This window comes from Formica exsecta, unplaced genomic scaffold (assembly GCF_003651465.1).
Source record: "Formica exsecta isolate Colony F162 unplaced genomic scaffold, ASM365146v1 scaffold79, whole genome shotgun sequence".
NCBI lineage: Eukaryota > Metazoa > Arthropoda > Insecta > Hymenoptera > Formicidae > Formica > Formica exsecta.
This window is the reverse complement of record NW_021853558.1, coordinates 681,677-700,204: the sequence shown is the minus strand read 5'-3', so window position 1 is coordinate 700,204 and position 18,528 is coordinate 681,677. Positions and strand designations below refer to the sequence as shown.

The 18,528-nt window shown below is 36.5% G+C and overlaps 3 protein-coding genes across 9 annotated transcripts; 1 reads left to right on the top strand and 2 right to left on the bottom strand.

Annotated features, from left to right (window-relative positions):
* Positions 1–1,047: 1,047 nt before the first annotated feature.
* LOC115244029 lies at positions 1,048–4,885 on the bottom strand. 5 transcript variants are annotated; one of them, XM_029821388.1, is made up of 4 exons: positions 4,548–4,880; positions 4,267–4,421; positions 2,172–2,336; positions 1,048–1,977 (listed from the first exon to the last, which is right to left on the bottom strand). In XM_029821388.1, the coding sequence occupies exons 3-4, from the start codon at positions 2,313–2,315 to the stop codon at positions 1,624–1,626; spliced, it is 498 nt and encodes a 165-aa protein (XP_029677248.1). In that variant the 5' UTR covers positions 2,316–2,336; positions 4,267–4,421; positions 4,548–4,880; the 3' UTR covers positions 1,048–1,623. The 5 variants fall into 5 exon arrangements, with proteins under 5 accessions (XP_029677248.1, XP_029677247.1, XP_029677245.1 ...); XM_029821387.1 differs by having other exon boundaries at positions 4,267–4,885; XM_029821385.1 differs by lacking the exon at positions 4,548–4,880 and having other exon boundaries at positions 2,172–2,370; positions 2,796–4,482.
* A 26-nt stretch (positions 4,886–4,911) lies between these two features.
* LOC115244027 (ubiquitin carboxyl-terminal hydrolase 1) lies at positions 4,912–8,926 on the bottom strand. 3 transcript variants are annotated; one of them, XM_029821381.1, is made up of 7 exons: positions 8,566–8,926; positions 8,170–8,349; positions 7,837–8,075; positions 7,081–7,310; positions 6,501–7,015; positions 6,222–6,414; positions 4,912–5,943 (listed from the first exon to the last, which is right to left on the bottom strand). In XM_029821381.1, the coding sequence occupies exons 2-7, from the start codon at positions 8,336–8,338 to the stop codon at positions 5,364–5,366; spliced, it is 1,926 nt and encodes a 641-aa protein (XP_029677241.1). In that variant the 5' UTR covers positions 8,339–8,349; positions 8,566–8,926; the 3' UTR covers positions 4,912–5,363. The 3 variants fall into 3 exon arrangements, with proteins under 3 accessions (XP_029677241.1, XP_029677240.1, XP_029677242.1); XM_029821380.1 differs by having other exon boundaries at positions 8,576–8,925; XM_029821382.1 differs by having other exon boundaries at positions 8,773–8,923.
* Positions 8,927–9,347: 421 nt separating this feature from the next.
* Positions 9,348–18,424, top strand: LOC115244028 (ras GTPase-activating protein-binding protein 2). Its single transcript, XM_029821383.1, has 9 exons — positions 9,348–9,795; positions 11,399–11,588; positions 11,755–11,935; positions 12,234–12,599; positions 12,861–13,280; positions 13,350–13,545; positions 13,669–13,931; positions 14,027–14,192; positions 14,273–18,424. The coding sequence occupies exons 2-9, from the start codon at positions 11,491–11,493 to the stop codon at positions 14,419–14,421; spliced, it is 1,839 nt and encodes a 612-aa protein (XP_029677243.1). The 5' UTR covers positions 9,348–9,795; positions 11,399–11,490; the 3' UTR covers positions 14,422–18,424.
* The last annotated feature ends 104 nt before the right edge of the window (positions 18,425–18,528 follow it).

Below are 18,528 nucleotides of genomic sequence, written 5' to 3'. Positions count from 1 at the left end.
CCAGTAAATTGTTTTTTATATTAGTCTGCCGCTGACCTTGACTTTCTCGTGCAATGGCACCGACAGGTAAAACGAAGAAAAGGTAGTGACGCATGCACCTGTCTCCGATGACAGTGTTTAAAACCGAAAATAATAGTACAATTAACAACACGCAGCTGTACACTAATTAAATGAAACACAAGTAACTCAACCTTCAAAATAATTTTAAATTTTGAAAGCCAAAATATTACAGATTGTTCAAACAATATATTAATAAGTCAAGAATCGAGTTTCAATGCAAAAGTAAATCATAATTATTTAATGTAAAAGATAGTAATGTAAAAATCACATTATCAATTATCAGATATTTTGGCTTTCTGATTATTTATTATTTTATTGATTTCACAATAAAGGTAATATAATATGTAATATAAAAACACAGAATCAATAATTAAAAATACAGTTATTCTGTACAAATCTTTATTATATTGCATGGTCCATATAATTCTTCTATACATATATGATTATTATTTTCTTGGTCACGCTGTTTTTTGATTTGCAAAAATGTGTCTTCTATATCTACCTAGAAAACTGTGTAAAATATTCACACGCTTAAATAAATGTATGTATATGTATATGTGTGTAGATATATATAACGCCGCTAATATATACCTTCCCACTCTTTGTTCGTCACATTAAAATATATGTAAATAAGAGTATGAGTTGCATTATCTCTACGATTAAGCTCCGTTTGTGCAGATAGTGCCGCCGCATTTCATGATAATTAAATTAATTCCTGATTATTATTGCGCACGTAAAATATCGATGGATGTGACACGTTTATTAAACGCCGGTACTATTAAAAGCAGGTACAGATTTGTCGAGGTAGACATTTACGTTATATTTGTTTTGTATATTGATTGCAGTAATAGCAACACAACGAAGTGAATTAATGATAATATTGTTCGTCTATATATGTATATATAAAAGCTTCACACATACACACACATATACACACTTCCACTCTTAAATAATTTTTTAATGTGGAGAAGTGATCACTTTTTTTCTTAATTATTATAATTCCTTTTTTCAACATAACAAAAGAATAATTTTACACTAATAAAAACAACATTTTATGTATATACATATATGTAATTTCTGCTTTTAGAATATTTTAATATGTGCTTACTTAAAGCTGCTCATCTTCCTTTAATTACTATATTATAATACTGTGGTAATTACTACGAGGCATTTCTTATAGTGATTGCATGTAGTTTTCACACAATATAAATATTTTTTACAAATATTGAATTAATTTAGTAAAACAGTATCTCTGTATGTTGATAAATGAAATCGTGAATAAAATTAGATTATCAATATAATAATAGCAATGTATACATTTAAAGAGCTCTATTTTTTCTTTTAAGCCTAACTGTGTGTATCGAGACATGTTTTAATTATTAGTATAGAATATTTTAATGTAGAAACTTATTGTTTAGTTTTAATATATAAAATATTTTTAAAAATTTATTTGTTTGAAGAGGTTTACGTTTTATAAATATTCTGCTACGTGTATAGATACAAGTTTTCATAAAGCAATTCAACAGTCTTAGTAAGGCACTTTTAAAGCACTCGATATAGTTGTTACTTTTCTTTCTTCGGCTCGATATTCTTGCCCTCTTTCTCACTTTTCTCTTCGCTTTTCTCTTTATTAGTATCTTTTTTAGAGTTTTCTTCCTCCTCCTCCTCCTCCTCATCTAAAAGCTTAGAGTCTAGTTCATGCTTTTTCAGTTCCTCGTCCAATAAAGCGTCCCAATCGGACATATCTTTGCCTTCGCAAACTCTTTCCAACTCTTTCTTGAGCATGTCCAGACATTCCCGTCGTTCTTTCCATTTCTCCGACATTTCAAGACTTTTCTTCTCGTCGTCGATTTGGTCCAACATTTCCGCTCTTTCCTTCTCTTCACATTCTAACACATACTTTTCATAGCTGTCCACCTGAAAGAATGTGCCATTAGTTTACAATAATCAATAAATCTTTCATGAAATTCTTGTTAAATTAACTGGCTTTTTTCAAATACGATACAGAAAAACACTTAAAATCAAATAAACTTTAAATAATTTGTGAGTATGTATTGACTCTGAGAGAAACAAAAATAATTAAAATCGGATTAATAAATATTCAAGTTTACCTTATCTTGCAACATTCTTTGAACATCATTTTGCCTTTTTAAATGGTTCGGCAGCCAAAAGCAGGCTTGAATAAGACGCAGGAATATCCAGACCGCACCGGCAAGCGCCAAATAAGAGCAAGCGGTATACACCATGTCTGTCATGTCCACGGTTACTTGCTGATACTTCATAATGATAATTTATTCGATTCAAATATGTCTATAATAAACATAGTAATGATTAGAAAATTTACTTTTATTTAAAATGCTTTGGAATAATATGTGAATAATAATCTGGATCATAGAAAATGAGGTAAGTGATTTCATATAACGAAACAAGCGCTTCGAAAGAGTGCTTATGCTATTATTTATCAAAGTAAATTAAAGATATTAGATCATCTGTTTTTCTCTACATAAATAAATAAAAGCAATATTCCATTCATTCGTAATTTGAAAAATACTTTTATATTCCATGTTTTTTTATGTTTTTTGTTGAAAAGACTTGTTTGATTTTTGTTCGTTTTTATTACGACTCATTAATTGAGTTAACTCCCTTACAAAACGCGTCATTGATTCACCGATCAAATAACGCGTATAATATTTTTTTTTATATCTATCGTTTACTCTAGCATTGCATAAGTATACCATTCACGAGATAGTGCACTACGACAGTAGTTGCAGTAGTTGCAGTTCGACTCGGAGATAATTACGTGGTGATAGGTGACCTACTACGAATCTTGTCGTGTGCTTTAAACACCAAGAAAGATCGAAACGCGTATTTCTCGCGGTGAAATACTCAACGTATATGGGTTGATTCGCTTCGATAGGGTCGGGAAATAATTCCGCGACGGAAACGAAATATTTTCACCTAGATAACGGTAAAATGTGACATTTCGTAAACAGTGTGCAGATCGCAACGCGACATCCACTTATCGGTGCCTTCGCCGCGAACGACTGGTGTATCGATTATGTTCGTTCAGTGAAACAGAATGCGAATATAATATACACTATGAAGAAACTTGAAATTTCTAGGACTTTTATTGTACATAATATTAAATGACGAAAAAGAAGCATGAAGATAAACTTTGCGTGTTTTAAGTGTTTTTGTTGGATTTCTTACTGAAAGTTGTCTGTACAATTTATGTGGTTTCGATTGCATGAATTATGCGTGTATTCACATCAATATGTAATTATTTTATTTTAATTTACTTTACTCACCATAACGATAATGAATTCGATGTTTAATAATTACGGACGAATCTCGGACACGTTGTGTATTCAGAAATTATATGCACATAAAAAAGAAAATTTATTAAGAAATTCAAAACAAAGAATAATGTATGTGAGGAAAAGTGCTTGGGATATAAAATTTTACTGTTATTAAAATAGTTACAGAGATAGAATAAATTTTTTATGTGAAAGATTTACCTATAGTAATAGTGTCGCTTTAAATAATATCCAATAAAATAATGTAGGTCACACAAATTTGTCAAAAATATAAAATCAAAAAAAATATATGCAAAAACATTAACGTACCAGATTAATATAGCAATCACTTTTCTTTTAATTACAAAGTATTATATATACATATATGTATAATATAAACTATCATTAATATAAATTCTAAAATAAAGAAGTAAAAATCAAAAAAAAAAAATCATTTATCGATAAAAGTTACTGGTACTATACAATTTTTAAGGCTTAATAAACGTAACGTTATGTATAAAATCTTTCATTATAGTTTTTAGTTTTTCATTCGTCATTGTACAACTAATATGTACTTAATCTTTAAAGATCACATATGGATCATATAGGTCCTATCGATATTTTAACAATAGACTCTCCCGAAGGTCTTAATCAATAAAAAAAAAATTTTTAGAATTTATTTTTTAACTTTTGTCGTATATGATCATTTTCTACAAATGTTACGGAGTATATATAAATTTTTGTAGATTTTTTACTTTGAGACAGCTAAAACTGCGACAAGACATTGTGACCCACATGTGACCAGAAATAGAGCAAAAAATGTGTGACCTATGACTGTTAATAATTATAGACAATTAGATCTTCAAATACAAAAGCACATTTAAACATTTCAATTATTTTATTCACTTACCCTTTGCCTTACTCGAAGAGTGTCGACGAGAACATAGCCGTGTAAGAACGTGTTCTACCTAAGAGATACGAACTACTGAATGTATCACGTCCGGAAGTAGTAGCAACTACTATATGTCCGACTGACAGGTGGAACGTTGCTCCACTACTGACCCTCTATAGAAATAATCGATATATGGATGTAGATACGTATGATTGAGCTGACAATATACAAATATTTCAGTATATGTACACACGACATTCCGAGCGTGTGTGCGCATATTCGGTGAAGACAAATCCCACCTGTTATTTGTCTGACGAATAATTTGTCCATGAATTCTTATATAGTTATATGATAATGTTAAAATATATATAATCTCCTAATTTATCGATAGCCTCTTCGTTATAAATTGTATATTCGCATTTCATCAAACATTACGCGATATTTTTTATTTAGGCTCGAAACTAGAGGTGAATTGTACTGCTTTCCAGCATGTAATCGATTATTATCGGAAAAGACTCGAAAGGAATGACGGATGTTCGCAATAAACGACGTTTTAAAATATTCAAGCTACGTCGTAATGACGTCTATCGTGCACAGCGATAAGCGGATCGGGTCAGGTACCTCCATCTTGCGATATGGCCCGAAGACAAATATAAGTGCGTGTCAAGAATACATAATTTTTTATTATTTTACAATTAACTCAATAATAAAACGTTCCACGTCCCAACTAAAGCTAAAATAGTCTACACGCGGACACTCGCTCCATAATTCGTTATGTTGATATTTCATTACATGTATACATATCGATTTCTTGTATACCATTCGACCGCTGAAAACCTAACATAATATGTTTGGCGGACAATTTTATGTCTACAAAATTATACACGCATCTAAAACGCGTAATGCGGCGCGTATACAGGAAGAAGAATTCAGGTTTGGAATGTGTGATACATCACAGCACGGTTGTTAGAGAAGGCGAAGGGAGAAAAGGGGGAACAATGTGAGAAAAACGAGGCCCATTTTATCATCGTACTGCTCGCTGCTGCTTCGCTTGAAATTCTAAGCGGAGACATTTTGATACATTTCCGATGCGGGGGAAGACAAAGTATGCCGGCTTATGTTGTCGACCTTACGTAAAACAGGAGATAGGGAGTGGCGGAATTTCGCGGATTGGGTGCCAGTTTATCCTCGAGCTCTCGCAATGGGATCACGTGCACTGCTTCGTCGTCACACTCCAACCAGATGACGCCTTGCTTGTTGCGCTTGATACCGCAACAGTCCATGCTGCGACACCCGATTCTATTCACCAGTTGCTCCTTATTCTCGCTCGCGCTTGGTTTGCTCCTGAAGTATTTAAGTATACCTGATGCTTTGTCAGAGGAAGAGGAGGACGATGACGACGATGAATTCGCACTCCTAACGCTACCATGGCCCGAGTTCTGCCGCTTATTATCACGATCGCAGTGAAAGTACTCCGCATACGCGGATTCATCCGGTAGACGTGCGTAAGCGACGTAATGGCCGGCGGTCATCGTTGCACCCTGGTGCATTATGACCGAATACAATTTGTACACGTGCCGCGTCTCTGTTCCGCTACCAGCTGTCGTCTCGCGGGTCTGATCGGTGCTGCACTCTTCGCAAAAGCATTGCAAGGTAAGCGGTGTTGGCATGTGATTATTGATCTTCTCCATTGAACTGCAAACATATATTTGATTATAATAGGGATATCAAAGAAAACTTTTCAACATAAAATAAATATAGAGAGTCAAAAATATAATTACATCTTTAAAAAACAAATTAATATCTAAAAATTGTAATTTTATAATTACATTTAAATAAATTTCAAAAATATCCAAACAATTATTTCTCAATAAAGTTTTAATTATAACTTCGCGATACTAATTACATAGTTTCTATGTAACCTGTTTCTGTTAACCTTAATGATCCTAATCAAAAGATTACACAAAACTTACCCAGCAGCAGTGGAAAATCTCTTCAACTGCAAGATGAGAAGTCTCGGTAAGGAGGGAAAACACACAGCTCTACGAGCTTCATTATATCGTAGGCAACGTGCGCACCAATATTTCTCCGTACCCCAAAGCAATTCGCTAGTTACCACTGCGCGTTTGTACACTTCGCTGCTATTTACCGATCGACCGTCGTCATCTGCGAAGAATATAAAAGTATCTCTTTTTATATCACGTATTTTTATAAAATAAACAAGTTTCACATTTAATCGATTAAATACGCACCTTCCTCGTTCGAACGATCAATGTCGATGGGTACGCATATGTCGCAGAACGTTTCCTTGCGTTCTGTCACATGTTCGCACTCGAGACACGTTGTACGCAATAGGCTGACCCCCTCAAAGTCCTCTGAGATAAAGCACTTTTTGCTCTCTGGTTTGCGCGTCCCTATTTCGCCGTTACTCTCGGTAAATTCGGCATGACCGTTCTCATATAATCTTGCGGATGTCGCGACACCGTTTGCGTTTGGCTGTACAAGACATACCGAGCTTCCCCTACTCGGAAACTTCTTCTTTTTTCTTTTACGAATACTCCTCTTCCCGGAACCACTGCTTTCCGATTGCACATCCGTCGACGAGTGATCTGCGATGAAATCGGGAAAGCCGCCGTTGCTCTGACCAAATTGGCTTTCTCTGTGTCTGACCAATAGTTGGAAAGTTTCTCTGATGTTATCAAGTAAGCAAACCAAAAGCTCATGAGCATCCTGCTGTTGATTTCCTTCGAATATCGGATTTACCTCTCTATGACAATCGATGAAACAATATAAATATAAAATAAATTATTTTTACAATAACAAACTATATACCTAAGAGCTTGTAAAAAGGCATCCGGTTGGTATGGTTCACTACTCTCTTTTGCCTCTGATGCTCGCAATGCCATGAAGAGTTCGTGCAACTTTTCGGTGGCTATTTGAATATGTGGTTTATTGGCTTCCACTGTTGGTCCAGCCAGTGCCAATAAATCTTTACTGCTCCAGCTACGACTACTGCTCGATGTTAATGATACACCAGTTCTACCTAATGAGGAGGATTTGGCCTGCAAAGAAAAATATTAATAGCTCGAGATTTTAGTATATGTTTCATCTACATTGATATTCAGCAATTTGAAAATACAATAACTATAAAAAATTACAAAATTAAAATTGTGTCACATGCAGATACCATTAAACAAACAAATCTCCGAGACAACAAGCCAAAAAAAAAAAAAACAATTGCGTTTAACATAATTTACGGTACTGAACAAATGTTTTGTTATTGAATGACATTTTTTTCACAGAAATTATAATTGTCGTTATCATATTATAATTATTGTGATTTATTGTGTATTGAAAGTATTTCTTTTATTGAGAATTGCAAAGGTAAGCATGAGTGCTGCGAATAATCATAATTGATTATGTAAGCAGTGCGCAATATAATATATATATATATATATTAGGTACATTCAATTGAAACATAAACTGAGGCTTTTATGGAACAATGAACAATTTAGTTCACATTTTAGTTGAATGTACCTAATATATAACCCTTTCTTTATATGCACAAACTATTTATCTAGTACTTACTTTTGTTTGAAGTTGCTTATCATTTAGGTTGGACAAATCAGTGGCTAAATGATGTAAATTATGTAGGAAGGAAGGCGCAAATCGTAAAGTATATAATACACTATTAAGAAAGCAGGTATTTCCTAGATTACACAAGGTGGCTATCCTAAATCCTTCTGTACTACCACCGGTCATATCGTAACTTCCATCCTGGTGATTGCTCAGCTGATTTCGGTAGCCATTCAACATTTTGCTTGTACCTTTGCAGACAGAATCATATTGCATAATTAAGATATGTTACTGCTTGTCCATGCGATATGTAATAACGCGTTATTAAAAAGAAAACATGCATACTGAGTGAATAATTTGATGTATCCAGAAGGCCCCCTCTTGTAGATGTATGAGGGGGCTGCGAAACGACGATGGGAGTCGTACGTCTGCGACCCGACAGGGACAGGCAGAACTTCTTTCTGGGAGGAACCGAGCGTTTATCTGCGTCTTCCTCCGTTTCTAATACTGTCATCTTCTGTCAACCTAAAATATCACGAGATTATCATAAATTGTGTGATACAAACAGTGCGTTGACAGATGGACGTTGCGCGGGATTTCCCTGCGTTCAATTCGCTTATTCGCGTACGTAGGGAATCCTTATTAATATAATTTTTTTCATGCATTTCCTTGCGAGATTCGTTTACGTTTCACTGACTGTGTCAAACTGTGTCGCGGAATAAAATGCTGAATGCTGCATACATTTACTCACGTATGATCGAGTGGGGAAGTCATGGAACGAATGCGGGTTCTTTTATTATATCGTTATTAAATCGAACTAATTCCTACGTTAAAAAGCCACGAAAGAGCTTGCTCGACTCGTTGCAAGCTACATTTCTACCAGCTTTCCGTTTGACGGATTATTCTTGGTTGACTTATGCCGCTTGCTCCACTTGCTCGCTCACTTACTCCGAATTACACGACACAGCCCGGAGTCGAGGAGCTCTCAGGGAAACTCACGCATGCCGCGAGCCGCGATCGACAATGCAGAGAATAGAGAAAAATCTGAGAGACGTCACGGCCCGATTTCAAGTGATCCCTGTAAATGGTACGACCTCTATGGACATAGAAACGTGGACATTAAACTACATAGCCAATGTCCACGAATTAAATGTGCACAATTTCGATTGCATCCTGTCTCTCAGGCTTCTCTCTGATATTAGTGCTCCTAGTAGACACACGGAAACAACCATAATTCTTTCAAAACCTTAGAAATTCTCTATTCATAGCCAATCAGGATGTCTGACAAAGCACGAGTTTATCAACTAGACATTACGTGGTCTATGGTTTACGCGTGCGTATGTATGTACCATCGACTTAAAAATATATAGATATACCATTAGTTGCCGATACGAACAAAGAGAATCTTGATTTCTGCGATTTCAGAGACGTGATTCTTGAACTATCCTTCGTAAAAAAAACTTTAGTCAATGCGGCATACAAAAATGGTAGAAACAATGAAGGCGCATGCGCGGGAAAAATTCTATAATCTAGAAATTCGTCGCGAGCCAATCGGCATCGGAAAATTCATAGTTTCCGTTCTCGCCGCTAGCGCCCGAGTACTTCCGGTACGGTACGCCAAATTTGTATGCCCATCTGAGTCTCAATGACGCCTCCGTATGTTGCTAGTTCCTCTGCGTGCTGCATTTGCTGACACAGTGCCGCTACGATCACTACATAACAGAAGTAAAAGTAATTCGCGCACATAAGATTATACATGCAACGCTTCGAACTGTTTTTATAATTGATATCACGACCGTGGACTCTGTGTTCTTGGAGTTTGCTCGCGCGTGAGGCGTTCCACTCTTGGCAAACCTCGTTTACCGCGTTCGTTCGTCGGCTTCCCGCGCGACAAAAGCAACCGCTGCCGGGTCGCGTCGAGGTGCCAGAGCTGCGTTCTCGTGCTGCAAACACGAAAGCGTTTCAAGTCAGGTAAAGGCGCGTTAATATTATCATTATAATCGCCATCGTTTATCGTTCCTATCCCTCGAGAACCTATCACACGCACGCACGTTCGTTCTCGTGGCGCTCGGCCGTCCCAAGAAACACTCGAGCGCGAGAGGAACACTGATCAGATCACGTTGTCGAATCGTGACTCCGACTTGAACGAGACGTGTTCCGCTACCAGGAGAATCTCCGAGGTGTTGTCGATGATCCCGGTTTCGACTCGTCCGTCCAATGCCGCATTTCTCGTTCGCGTTGGCGTTGACTTGTCGCGGCCCATCGGGAAATATCGCCATGCTTGCGCGAGCGACCGGGCGCGACCGCGCACTCTCGCATCCACGAGATGGAAGCGAGAGCGACGCGATCTCGTTCGTCTCTTCTTCTAAAAGCTGCTCTTTCCAGTCCCCAGCTTTCTTTGTTTCGTCTCGTCTCGTCTCGTCTTCGTGTCGCGGATGCAAACACTGAAAAGCGAATTTGCTAGAGGTAAATTGGGGGGAGAAGAAGAAAGAGAGAGAGAGAGAGAGAGAGACACGTGCTACGGAATATGTACATTAGTTGCAGCGTGGTTGGGATTTTTAAGTAGAGAGAGAGAGATAAGAAACAGAACTTGTGGGTGGGGGGAGAGGAGAGAAGAAAAGAAAGAAGATGGCATGCGAAAATTTTGCCGTGCGCCAGTCCCTTTGTGTTTGCCGCATGCTGTATCGCTCCGATTATCTGCGTGCATACGTGATAAAACGGATTTTGGATAAGATTTTCTGGCGCGCGCAACAATTTAGATAGCCTAAGGATATCCGCAGACATTTTATATGTAAAAAACTATGTAAATCTCAAATATGGACATTTCAGATTATGTTTTTTGTTTAAAAATTGCTGCAATTCTTTTTTTTATCATAATAATGCATATTTATTACATTACAATGGTATGAGCAGTTTAATAAAATCAACCTGTTTTTTAAAACCTAGATTGCATTAAGTAATGATCGAAATATTAATGAATAAAAAAAACTTAAATAATGAGTAATATATATGAATTGCACAAATTTGTATATTTTTTCAAATAAAATGTTATCAAGATGATTGAAACTGATGCATACTTTCTTTTGTATATATTTATAATATCTATTTATATTAAAAAGTTATTTTCATATATGATTGTGTATATGATTAAAAATAATGCTGAAGAAATTTTATGTGAGCATTTTATTCTCTGAAATTGGTATATGTATAATTAACATAATAAGTTGATATTTTAATGTTAATTGTTCTAATAAAAACAATACATACACATGAAAAAGAAATTATATTCATATATGTTATAGCTTGTGTGCTCAACTTTATATTATAATTTTGGTATTGGATAATTGACAATAATATATAATTTTTAATATGTATTAACAAAGTTTCATGAATTTTATCTTAGAATATTATTTTGCTACATAAAGAACTTCTTTGCATTATATGTATATATATATAAAATATATAAATTCTATTAATATGTCCTATTCATAATTGTAATAATTTTTTAAATTCTTGAATATTATATTAACTTGACGTTATGACATTCTAATAAATACATTTTTGTTTGTTTCAGATATCTGCCTTAATAATTTTAAGATTTTACAACTAAACATTTAATTTGCTGTTTCCAGCAAAATATCACTTTAAAAGTTAGAAAGTAAGAAAATGGTCATGGAGGCATCTCCTTCTCCACAGAGTGTAGGTCGTGAATTTGTCCGACAATATTACACTTTGCTGAATCAAGCTCCTGCCCATCTTCATAGGTACTTGAATTATCTATAATTTTTTTTCCAGATTTATCTGTTATAGATTTCTTATCACAATTGAAGCAACATAAAATTAATTTGAATTTTATTCAAGCCAAAAAATTTTTTAATTTAATGATTATTTCAAGTGCACAACTACAATTTTCATGAATTTTATAATTAGGTTCTACAATCAACATTCTTCCTTTGTGCATGGCGGATTGGATTCCAATCGAGAATGTATTCCGGCAATTGGTCAAAAACAGATACATCAGAAAATTCAACAACTGAACTTTCGCGATTGTCACGCCAAAATAAGTCAAGTCGATTCTCAGCTCACTCTCGAAAATGGAGTTGTTGTCCAGGTAAACTCTCTATGTCAACTTTATATAAATTAGATCAGAAGTAGAAAAGAATTACACGGTTGTATTTTATTTCTCTTATCAAGACTGTTTAAATATATACATATAATATATTAAATGTTTCATTTTTATATTACCATCTAATATTAAAGTTTCATTACTCTGCATTATAAATGTGATAATTGCATTTTGCTTCAATTTACTTAGAATAACATTTTCGTGAGGTAAAATAATTTTTAGAACCTGCAATTTTAAGAGCATCTCAATGTGATTATTATTATATATTTATCTCATTATGTAGGTATCCGGAGAATTGTCCAACGCCGGGCAACCAATGCGTCGGTTCACGCAAACCTTCGTGTTGGCGGTGCAAGCACCTAAAACTTACTATGTGCACAACGATATCTTCCGCTACCAAGACTTGATATTCCCCGAGGAGGATGAGGCTGATGTGAGCGGCGGAGACGTTGGTGAAAGCGGCGAAAGAGAGGTTGAGGAAATTGGTCGATCCGAACCTGAAGAAGATGAACATCAGACTCAGGCGCAACAGTTATCGGCTCCCGCTCAAGCGGCTGAGCAGCAAGCTCAACCGTCTCTCATTCCGGCACAGCAGCCTCCGCTTCAGCAACAACAGCCGATGTATTACGCTGCACCTCCACAGCCACATGTTAGTATAAAAAACATTATTATTATTGTACAAAAGTTAAAAATTATTTAAAGATGCAGTAAACATTCTGTATAATGCACAATAATTATTGAGGGAAAGGAGGAAAGGGCAAAAACAAAATCTAGAAATTATACGTTGTTGAATTTATTTTCAAATTATACATTGGATAATTTGAAAATAAATTGATTTTGCACATTGCGTAATTTCTACAGTTTACCATAGGTTATAATATAGTTCTATTTGCAAACGTCCATTGTTCAGGTTCATCCGGTAATGCAGCAAGTTCTGAATGGAACAGTGCACGAAGAGGTGATCAATCAGCAGCCACCCCAGCAGCAACAACAACCACCACCACCTCCTCCTGCTCAGCAGCATCCGTACATAACTGAACCAACTACACAGACCCAATTTGTGCAGGAGGCAGAATTGAGCAATGGTGAGCAGCAGCAGCAGCAAAACCAACAAATTGAAAGTGAACCGCAGACTCAGACGGAGGAAAGGAATGACCAGCCTGAAGCAGAAGCGTTTACTGCGTCTGCACAAGAGGTTGAACCCGAGCATCAGGTTTCGAATACTACTGTCAACAATAGTGGACCCAAGACATATGCTAACTTAGTAAAGTCTTTCCCAAGCACTACCAGTGCTACTAGCCCTCAAGCTCCTAAACTGTCCATGTCTCCGGTAAGTGTTGTTTCAATATGATGTTGCGATTTCTGAAGAGTATGATGAATAATAAACTTTTCTTTGTAGCCACCTATGACGAATTTACGCTTGGATGACAGATCGCCGTTGCATCCTACAAATAACGTACCGACTTCTATATCTGTTTCCAACAACGTATCCGTGGTTCAACAACAGGCGCATCGAGTGGGCGGAAATCAACAGCCACCGCAACAACAACATCCCCAGCAGCAACGTGGTCTGAGAGGAGGACTAGTACAAAGAGGTAAAAAGAAATGCGAAATAATATTGGCAACTTAAAACATGATATTAATTACTTAATTTTCACTTTTTTTCTTGCAAGATACTATTTCTATTTTATATTGTTATGTATGATAATATTTTTTAGATGGAGAACGTCGTGGTACAAGACCAGGACAATACAGTGACGCTCATCAACTTTTCCTGGGTAATTTACCACACAACGCTTCCGAGAATGATTTGCGCCAAGTATTCGAGCGTTATGGTAGAGTCGCTGAATTGCGCGTGCACAGTAAATCAAATGACAGATGCAAGGGTCCTCAAGGCGGAAACAACACTGCGCGAGTGCCTAATTATGGATTTATCACGTTCGAAGATCAACAAGTTGTGACAAAAGTGTTGAACTCTTTGGTACGTTCGTCTCTTAGACAGACATCGACAACGCCTTAAGCAAGTGTTTAATAAAAATGGATCTTTTTGATCTTATCGTACGATTGTTGTTTTAGCCTATCTATTATCCTGATGAAAGTGGACAAAAGTTGAATGTGGAGGAAAAGAAGGTGAGGCCTAGGATGATGGACGGAAGCGGCGGAAGATTGAATTCTGGCGATGGCGGTATGCGTTCCATGGGCGGCCAGCAGCAGCAGCAACAACAACAGCAACGTGGACCAGGTAATCTCTAAATTAATTTTCCAATTTATTGAGATTAGTAGAACTTTTAACTTACTAATCCGTTATTGATTTAATATTAGGCGGACCCGGAGGCGTAATGAGAGGTGGACAACACGGCGCGCGAGGTGGTCGTGGAGGGTTTTCACGGGGTGGCGATGGCGGTAGGGGCGGCGGTGGCATGCGACAACCGGGCAATCCAAGCAATGCCGGTTACCAGAACCGTCGCTAATACCGGCAACAGTCGCAACAACCTCCTAATTTCCTCTCTATTGAGTAAAAGTCACATCAGTACCATCATGCATCTGCCATCTTCATTTCGAGAAATGGAATCCAAGACTATTTCGTATGCCGCACGATCTTATCACCGGCGCCACCCTCATACGCTTAAACGTCGCTTGCAACAATGTTCGACAAGCAACAACAACAGCCGATACTAGATGACGTAGCTCAAAAAAGGAGTCGTACGAAACACGATCTCGAACATCAGAAGACACGATTTCTGACGTCAAAATCTCAGATGAGGGTTACGTTCTTTTTGCGTGAGACCTCGAGCTCAGTGGTATGTGTTGTAAGTTTAAAGAGCCGATCATCATCGGTTCGAGTTCGTCCTTCGTACATCGACAATCGGGCAATTCCGCAGGACTTGGCGACGCCAAACATACAAATGGAGCGCAAACGTAGACACGTGCAGCCGTGCAACAAGTCCAAAGGAAGTTTAACGGAGAACGTTCTCGGAGTGTGGGAAATTTAAATAAACGGGAAGAGGCGACGGGACGTGATCTGAAATCGGGAAATAGTGTCGGAACTCTTTTTTTGTGAGGTTTTAGAATATTGCGCGGCATTTGTCATTTTGCGCGTTTTCTTCTCACCGAATTGCAAGACAAAACAACAGCAAAACAAAGTTCGCTGCACGCATCATGTATCTACGGGGCAATCAAATGAGATTGCATCGGAAAAAATGGCAACGGAGTGTCGCTGTGGCGTAGTCTTGTACGCTTTCGAGTCGACTCGACAACCGTCAACGAAATCGTCCCGTTGCCGCAGGCGAAGAATTTGTATAGATAACGCAGAACGAATTCCGTTATACGAAAATTCCGACTACACAAAATCCTAAAGTTGTATCCCGGTTGCACGCGGCAAAAAAAGGAAAAAGAAAAGCTTAATTTCTTTTTTCCTACACGTTCTATTTTCTATTCTTGTTGCCGATCATCGATCGACCGGTATCGATCGCAAAGAGGACGATGCTTCTAGACTGCAGCAGCTGGTCTCGCCATTTTCCCGCAATGCTGGCTTCGTCTTGTTGCAGTCCAGAACTTTTTATTCAAGCCTATCTTTTTCCTGTCTCTCCCTTTTCCTTCCACTCTTTTCCCGGTTTTCTTCTAGGAACAACTATTTCTCCCAATATCTTTCTACGCTACGATTCTGTTCCCTTTTATAGAATCTTTCTATTCTAGCATCTACCTCCCTTTCCTTCACATATATACTTATTATTACTTTTGTTTAAGTAAAATTAGTAAGAATCGCGCACGAGCATGATCTGACGTTGTATCGCTAAATTTTCGATCGCGATGTAGCATTTCGGCCAGGGTCAAGTTTTCTAGTTTATCGCAGAATTGCGATGCGCCGAACATTGAACGAACTGCAATCAGCAAAAAATATATTCGACACAGCGAAGAAAAACTATATATAGTTTACGCACAATAGCTTTTTCTTAACTCAACCATTTATTAAAATCCTCCGCGAGTTTATCATCGATAATAATTAGAATATATCGTATTTCGAGAAAGATACTATTTATACAATTGCATATATATTCGTTTAATTGAATTATGGGATTTTTGCTTAATTACATCGCAATTTCTATTAGAGCACTTTATTGTACTGTGAATTTTCAGAAAAAAATATACAAAATGCAATATTGAACCTAATTGTAAAGTCAGAAATATTGTCGATGAAAATAGTGTGTAGTTTATATAGATTTATATCTATGTAAAATCGTCACACATTTTATGCTACTGTTGTTATAGAAGTCGCAATTGTTATTATGTGTAAAAGTCTCATAATTCAATTAGATGAATACATACACAATTGTACAAGCAGCATCTTCCTTGGAATACATGTTTTAATTTTTCTTTAGCTAATATAATCTATTCATATTTCTCGATGCAATACGTTTATATACGTTAAATTATTTAGAATACGAAGCAAAGTGCGCGAGATTTCTAGTCAGCAACAGTTTATATGCAGTATGCGAAAGGAATTCTGCGATTATTAGTGACTGGGCAATGCCTCTATTCTGGCCTATCAGCTTCACTACCTCTACGAAACTAACGTATGATTTTTAAAGTCGAAAATATCGAGCAATCGGAATCGTGAGAAAATCGAGGCGATACAACAATGTATATGTAAAAGATCGACGCGTCGGAAGATGAGGAATAGAACAGCGTTGCAATCAATAACTAAATTTATGATGTCGACAAAAAGCATGTCGTGAGAGAAAGTGAGAATTTGTGTCTGTGCGCATGTGTGTGTGAGAGAGAGAGAGAAAGAAAGAAAGAAAGAAAGTTTGTCAGCTTGCATTTCGTCGAGATTATCATGGAGATTTTTAACGTTGATCATGCACGAACGTGATTCCACAACCGCAGTAGTTTGTAATCGAAAATAAAAAGAAAATGCGTTGCGATACCTCGTGTCTGGGACATGACCGCGTTCCCGCAATTCCTCGGCGCGCCTGCCCGGGGTCCTATCCTAATCCGTTTAATCCCATACAGCGCAGAACTATCGACAAAAATCTGGAAATACGTTTCCGCATTACTAATCTAACTTAGAAAGGATTTGGATGGATCGAATCTTCATTATGTTTTCTATGTAGCATTTAATATCTAGAATGGAATATACGTAGATATAAGTTTAAAATTGAAACTCATTACATATTCAACGAGGACGCACGAGGAAAAGATGCTTGGCGGCAATTTTTATTCTTTTTTTTTTGTTTTTGTTTTTGCTAATTATCGAGAATAGTAACATTGCCGCAATATTGCGACAATGTTCTGTGCTGTATGGGATGTTACATTTTTTTAACATGCAACCTCTCTAGTGAGTAATATTCATCACGTAGTACGCGCGATATTGATGTTTCGTTTAACAGAGCCCGGGACGGCGACGACAACGATGACGACACGGCTGTTCTGATCCAGACGCGAACAAAGAGATAGGTTCCGCGTGGATACACTTCTGCGGTTTGCTATTTTCGATAATTAGCGAAAACAAAAAAAGAACAAAATTGCCGCCAAGTGTCCTTTCCTCTTTCATGCATCCTCATTGGATATGTAACACGTTTTAATTTTAAACCTATTTCTATATTCCGTTATAGATATTAAACGCTATAGAAAACATAATGAAGATTGAATCCATCAAATCCTTTGTAAGATATTTAGTAACGCAGAAACGTATTTCCGGAATTTTGTCGATAGTTATCACGTAATTGGCACTTTAGTATTGTTATAAAGAAAAGAAAAATTTATTATTAAATCTAAAACAAAAATACAGGATGTGAAGCACTTTATCACTTCTTTCTTCCTTGCGGCAAAAAAAATATATTGCGTGTGTTTTATGCGATTCTGAAAGAGGATCTCGAAATGCAGAGGAATAGATTTTTTCGTATCGCTTTCATTTTCAAAGATATGATAAACGCTTATCATATGTGATTAGCAATTCATTATACCTATATAGAATTCTTACAAGAATTAAGGTATAGCATAACACACAAAAAATATTAATTTAAATAATACATCTTTTACATATTGTGTGTTTGTACATCAATTATAATTAGCTTTTATTTCAAATGTCATTAAAATGTGAATTTAATTAAAATATTAAGAACCATCCTTTTTTCGAGATCATCCTATTCCGTAGCCTATACATCTTCGAAAATAAAAAAATAAGATATTTATAACATTTACACATATGACATCTTCTTATGAAACCATATAAAAACATACCAAATGGAACACGTTGCTACCGCACACGTTGTTACCTTGCTATAAACTCGTTTAGTATTTTGACTGAAGTTACACCCGTAATTCCTTGGAAATCATGGACATTAGCGGATATAATTTAGATTAAGAGAGAGAAGAGAATCTTACTTTTCGCTTATTCATAATATGAGCGGTAAATACAAATGCAAATTAAAACGGAAAGTAAAATGATATATGATATGCTTCCTGTGCCAATTCCCAAGGAAATACAATTAATATCAAAACAGTGTTAAAAGAATAAATACGAATGTGGCGTGCTGATTATTAAATGCGGAAAGTGCTTGGTTAATGCAAAATTT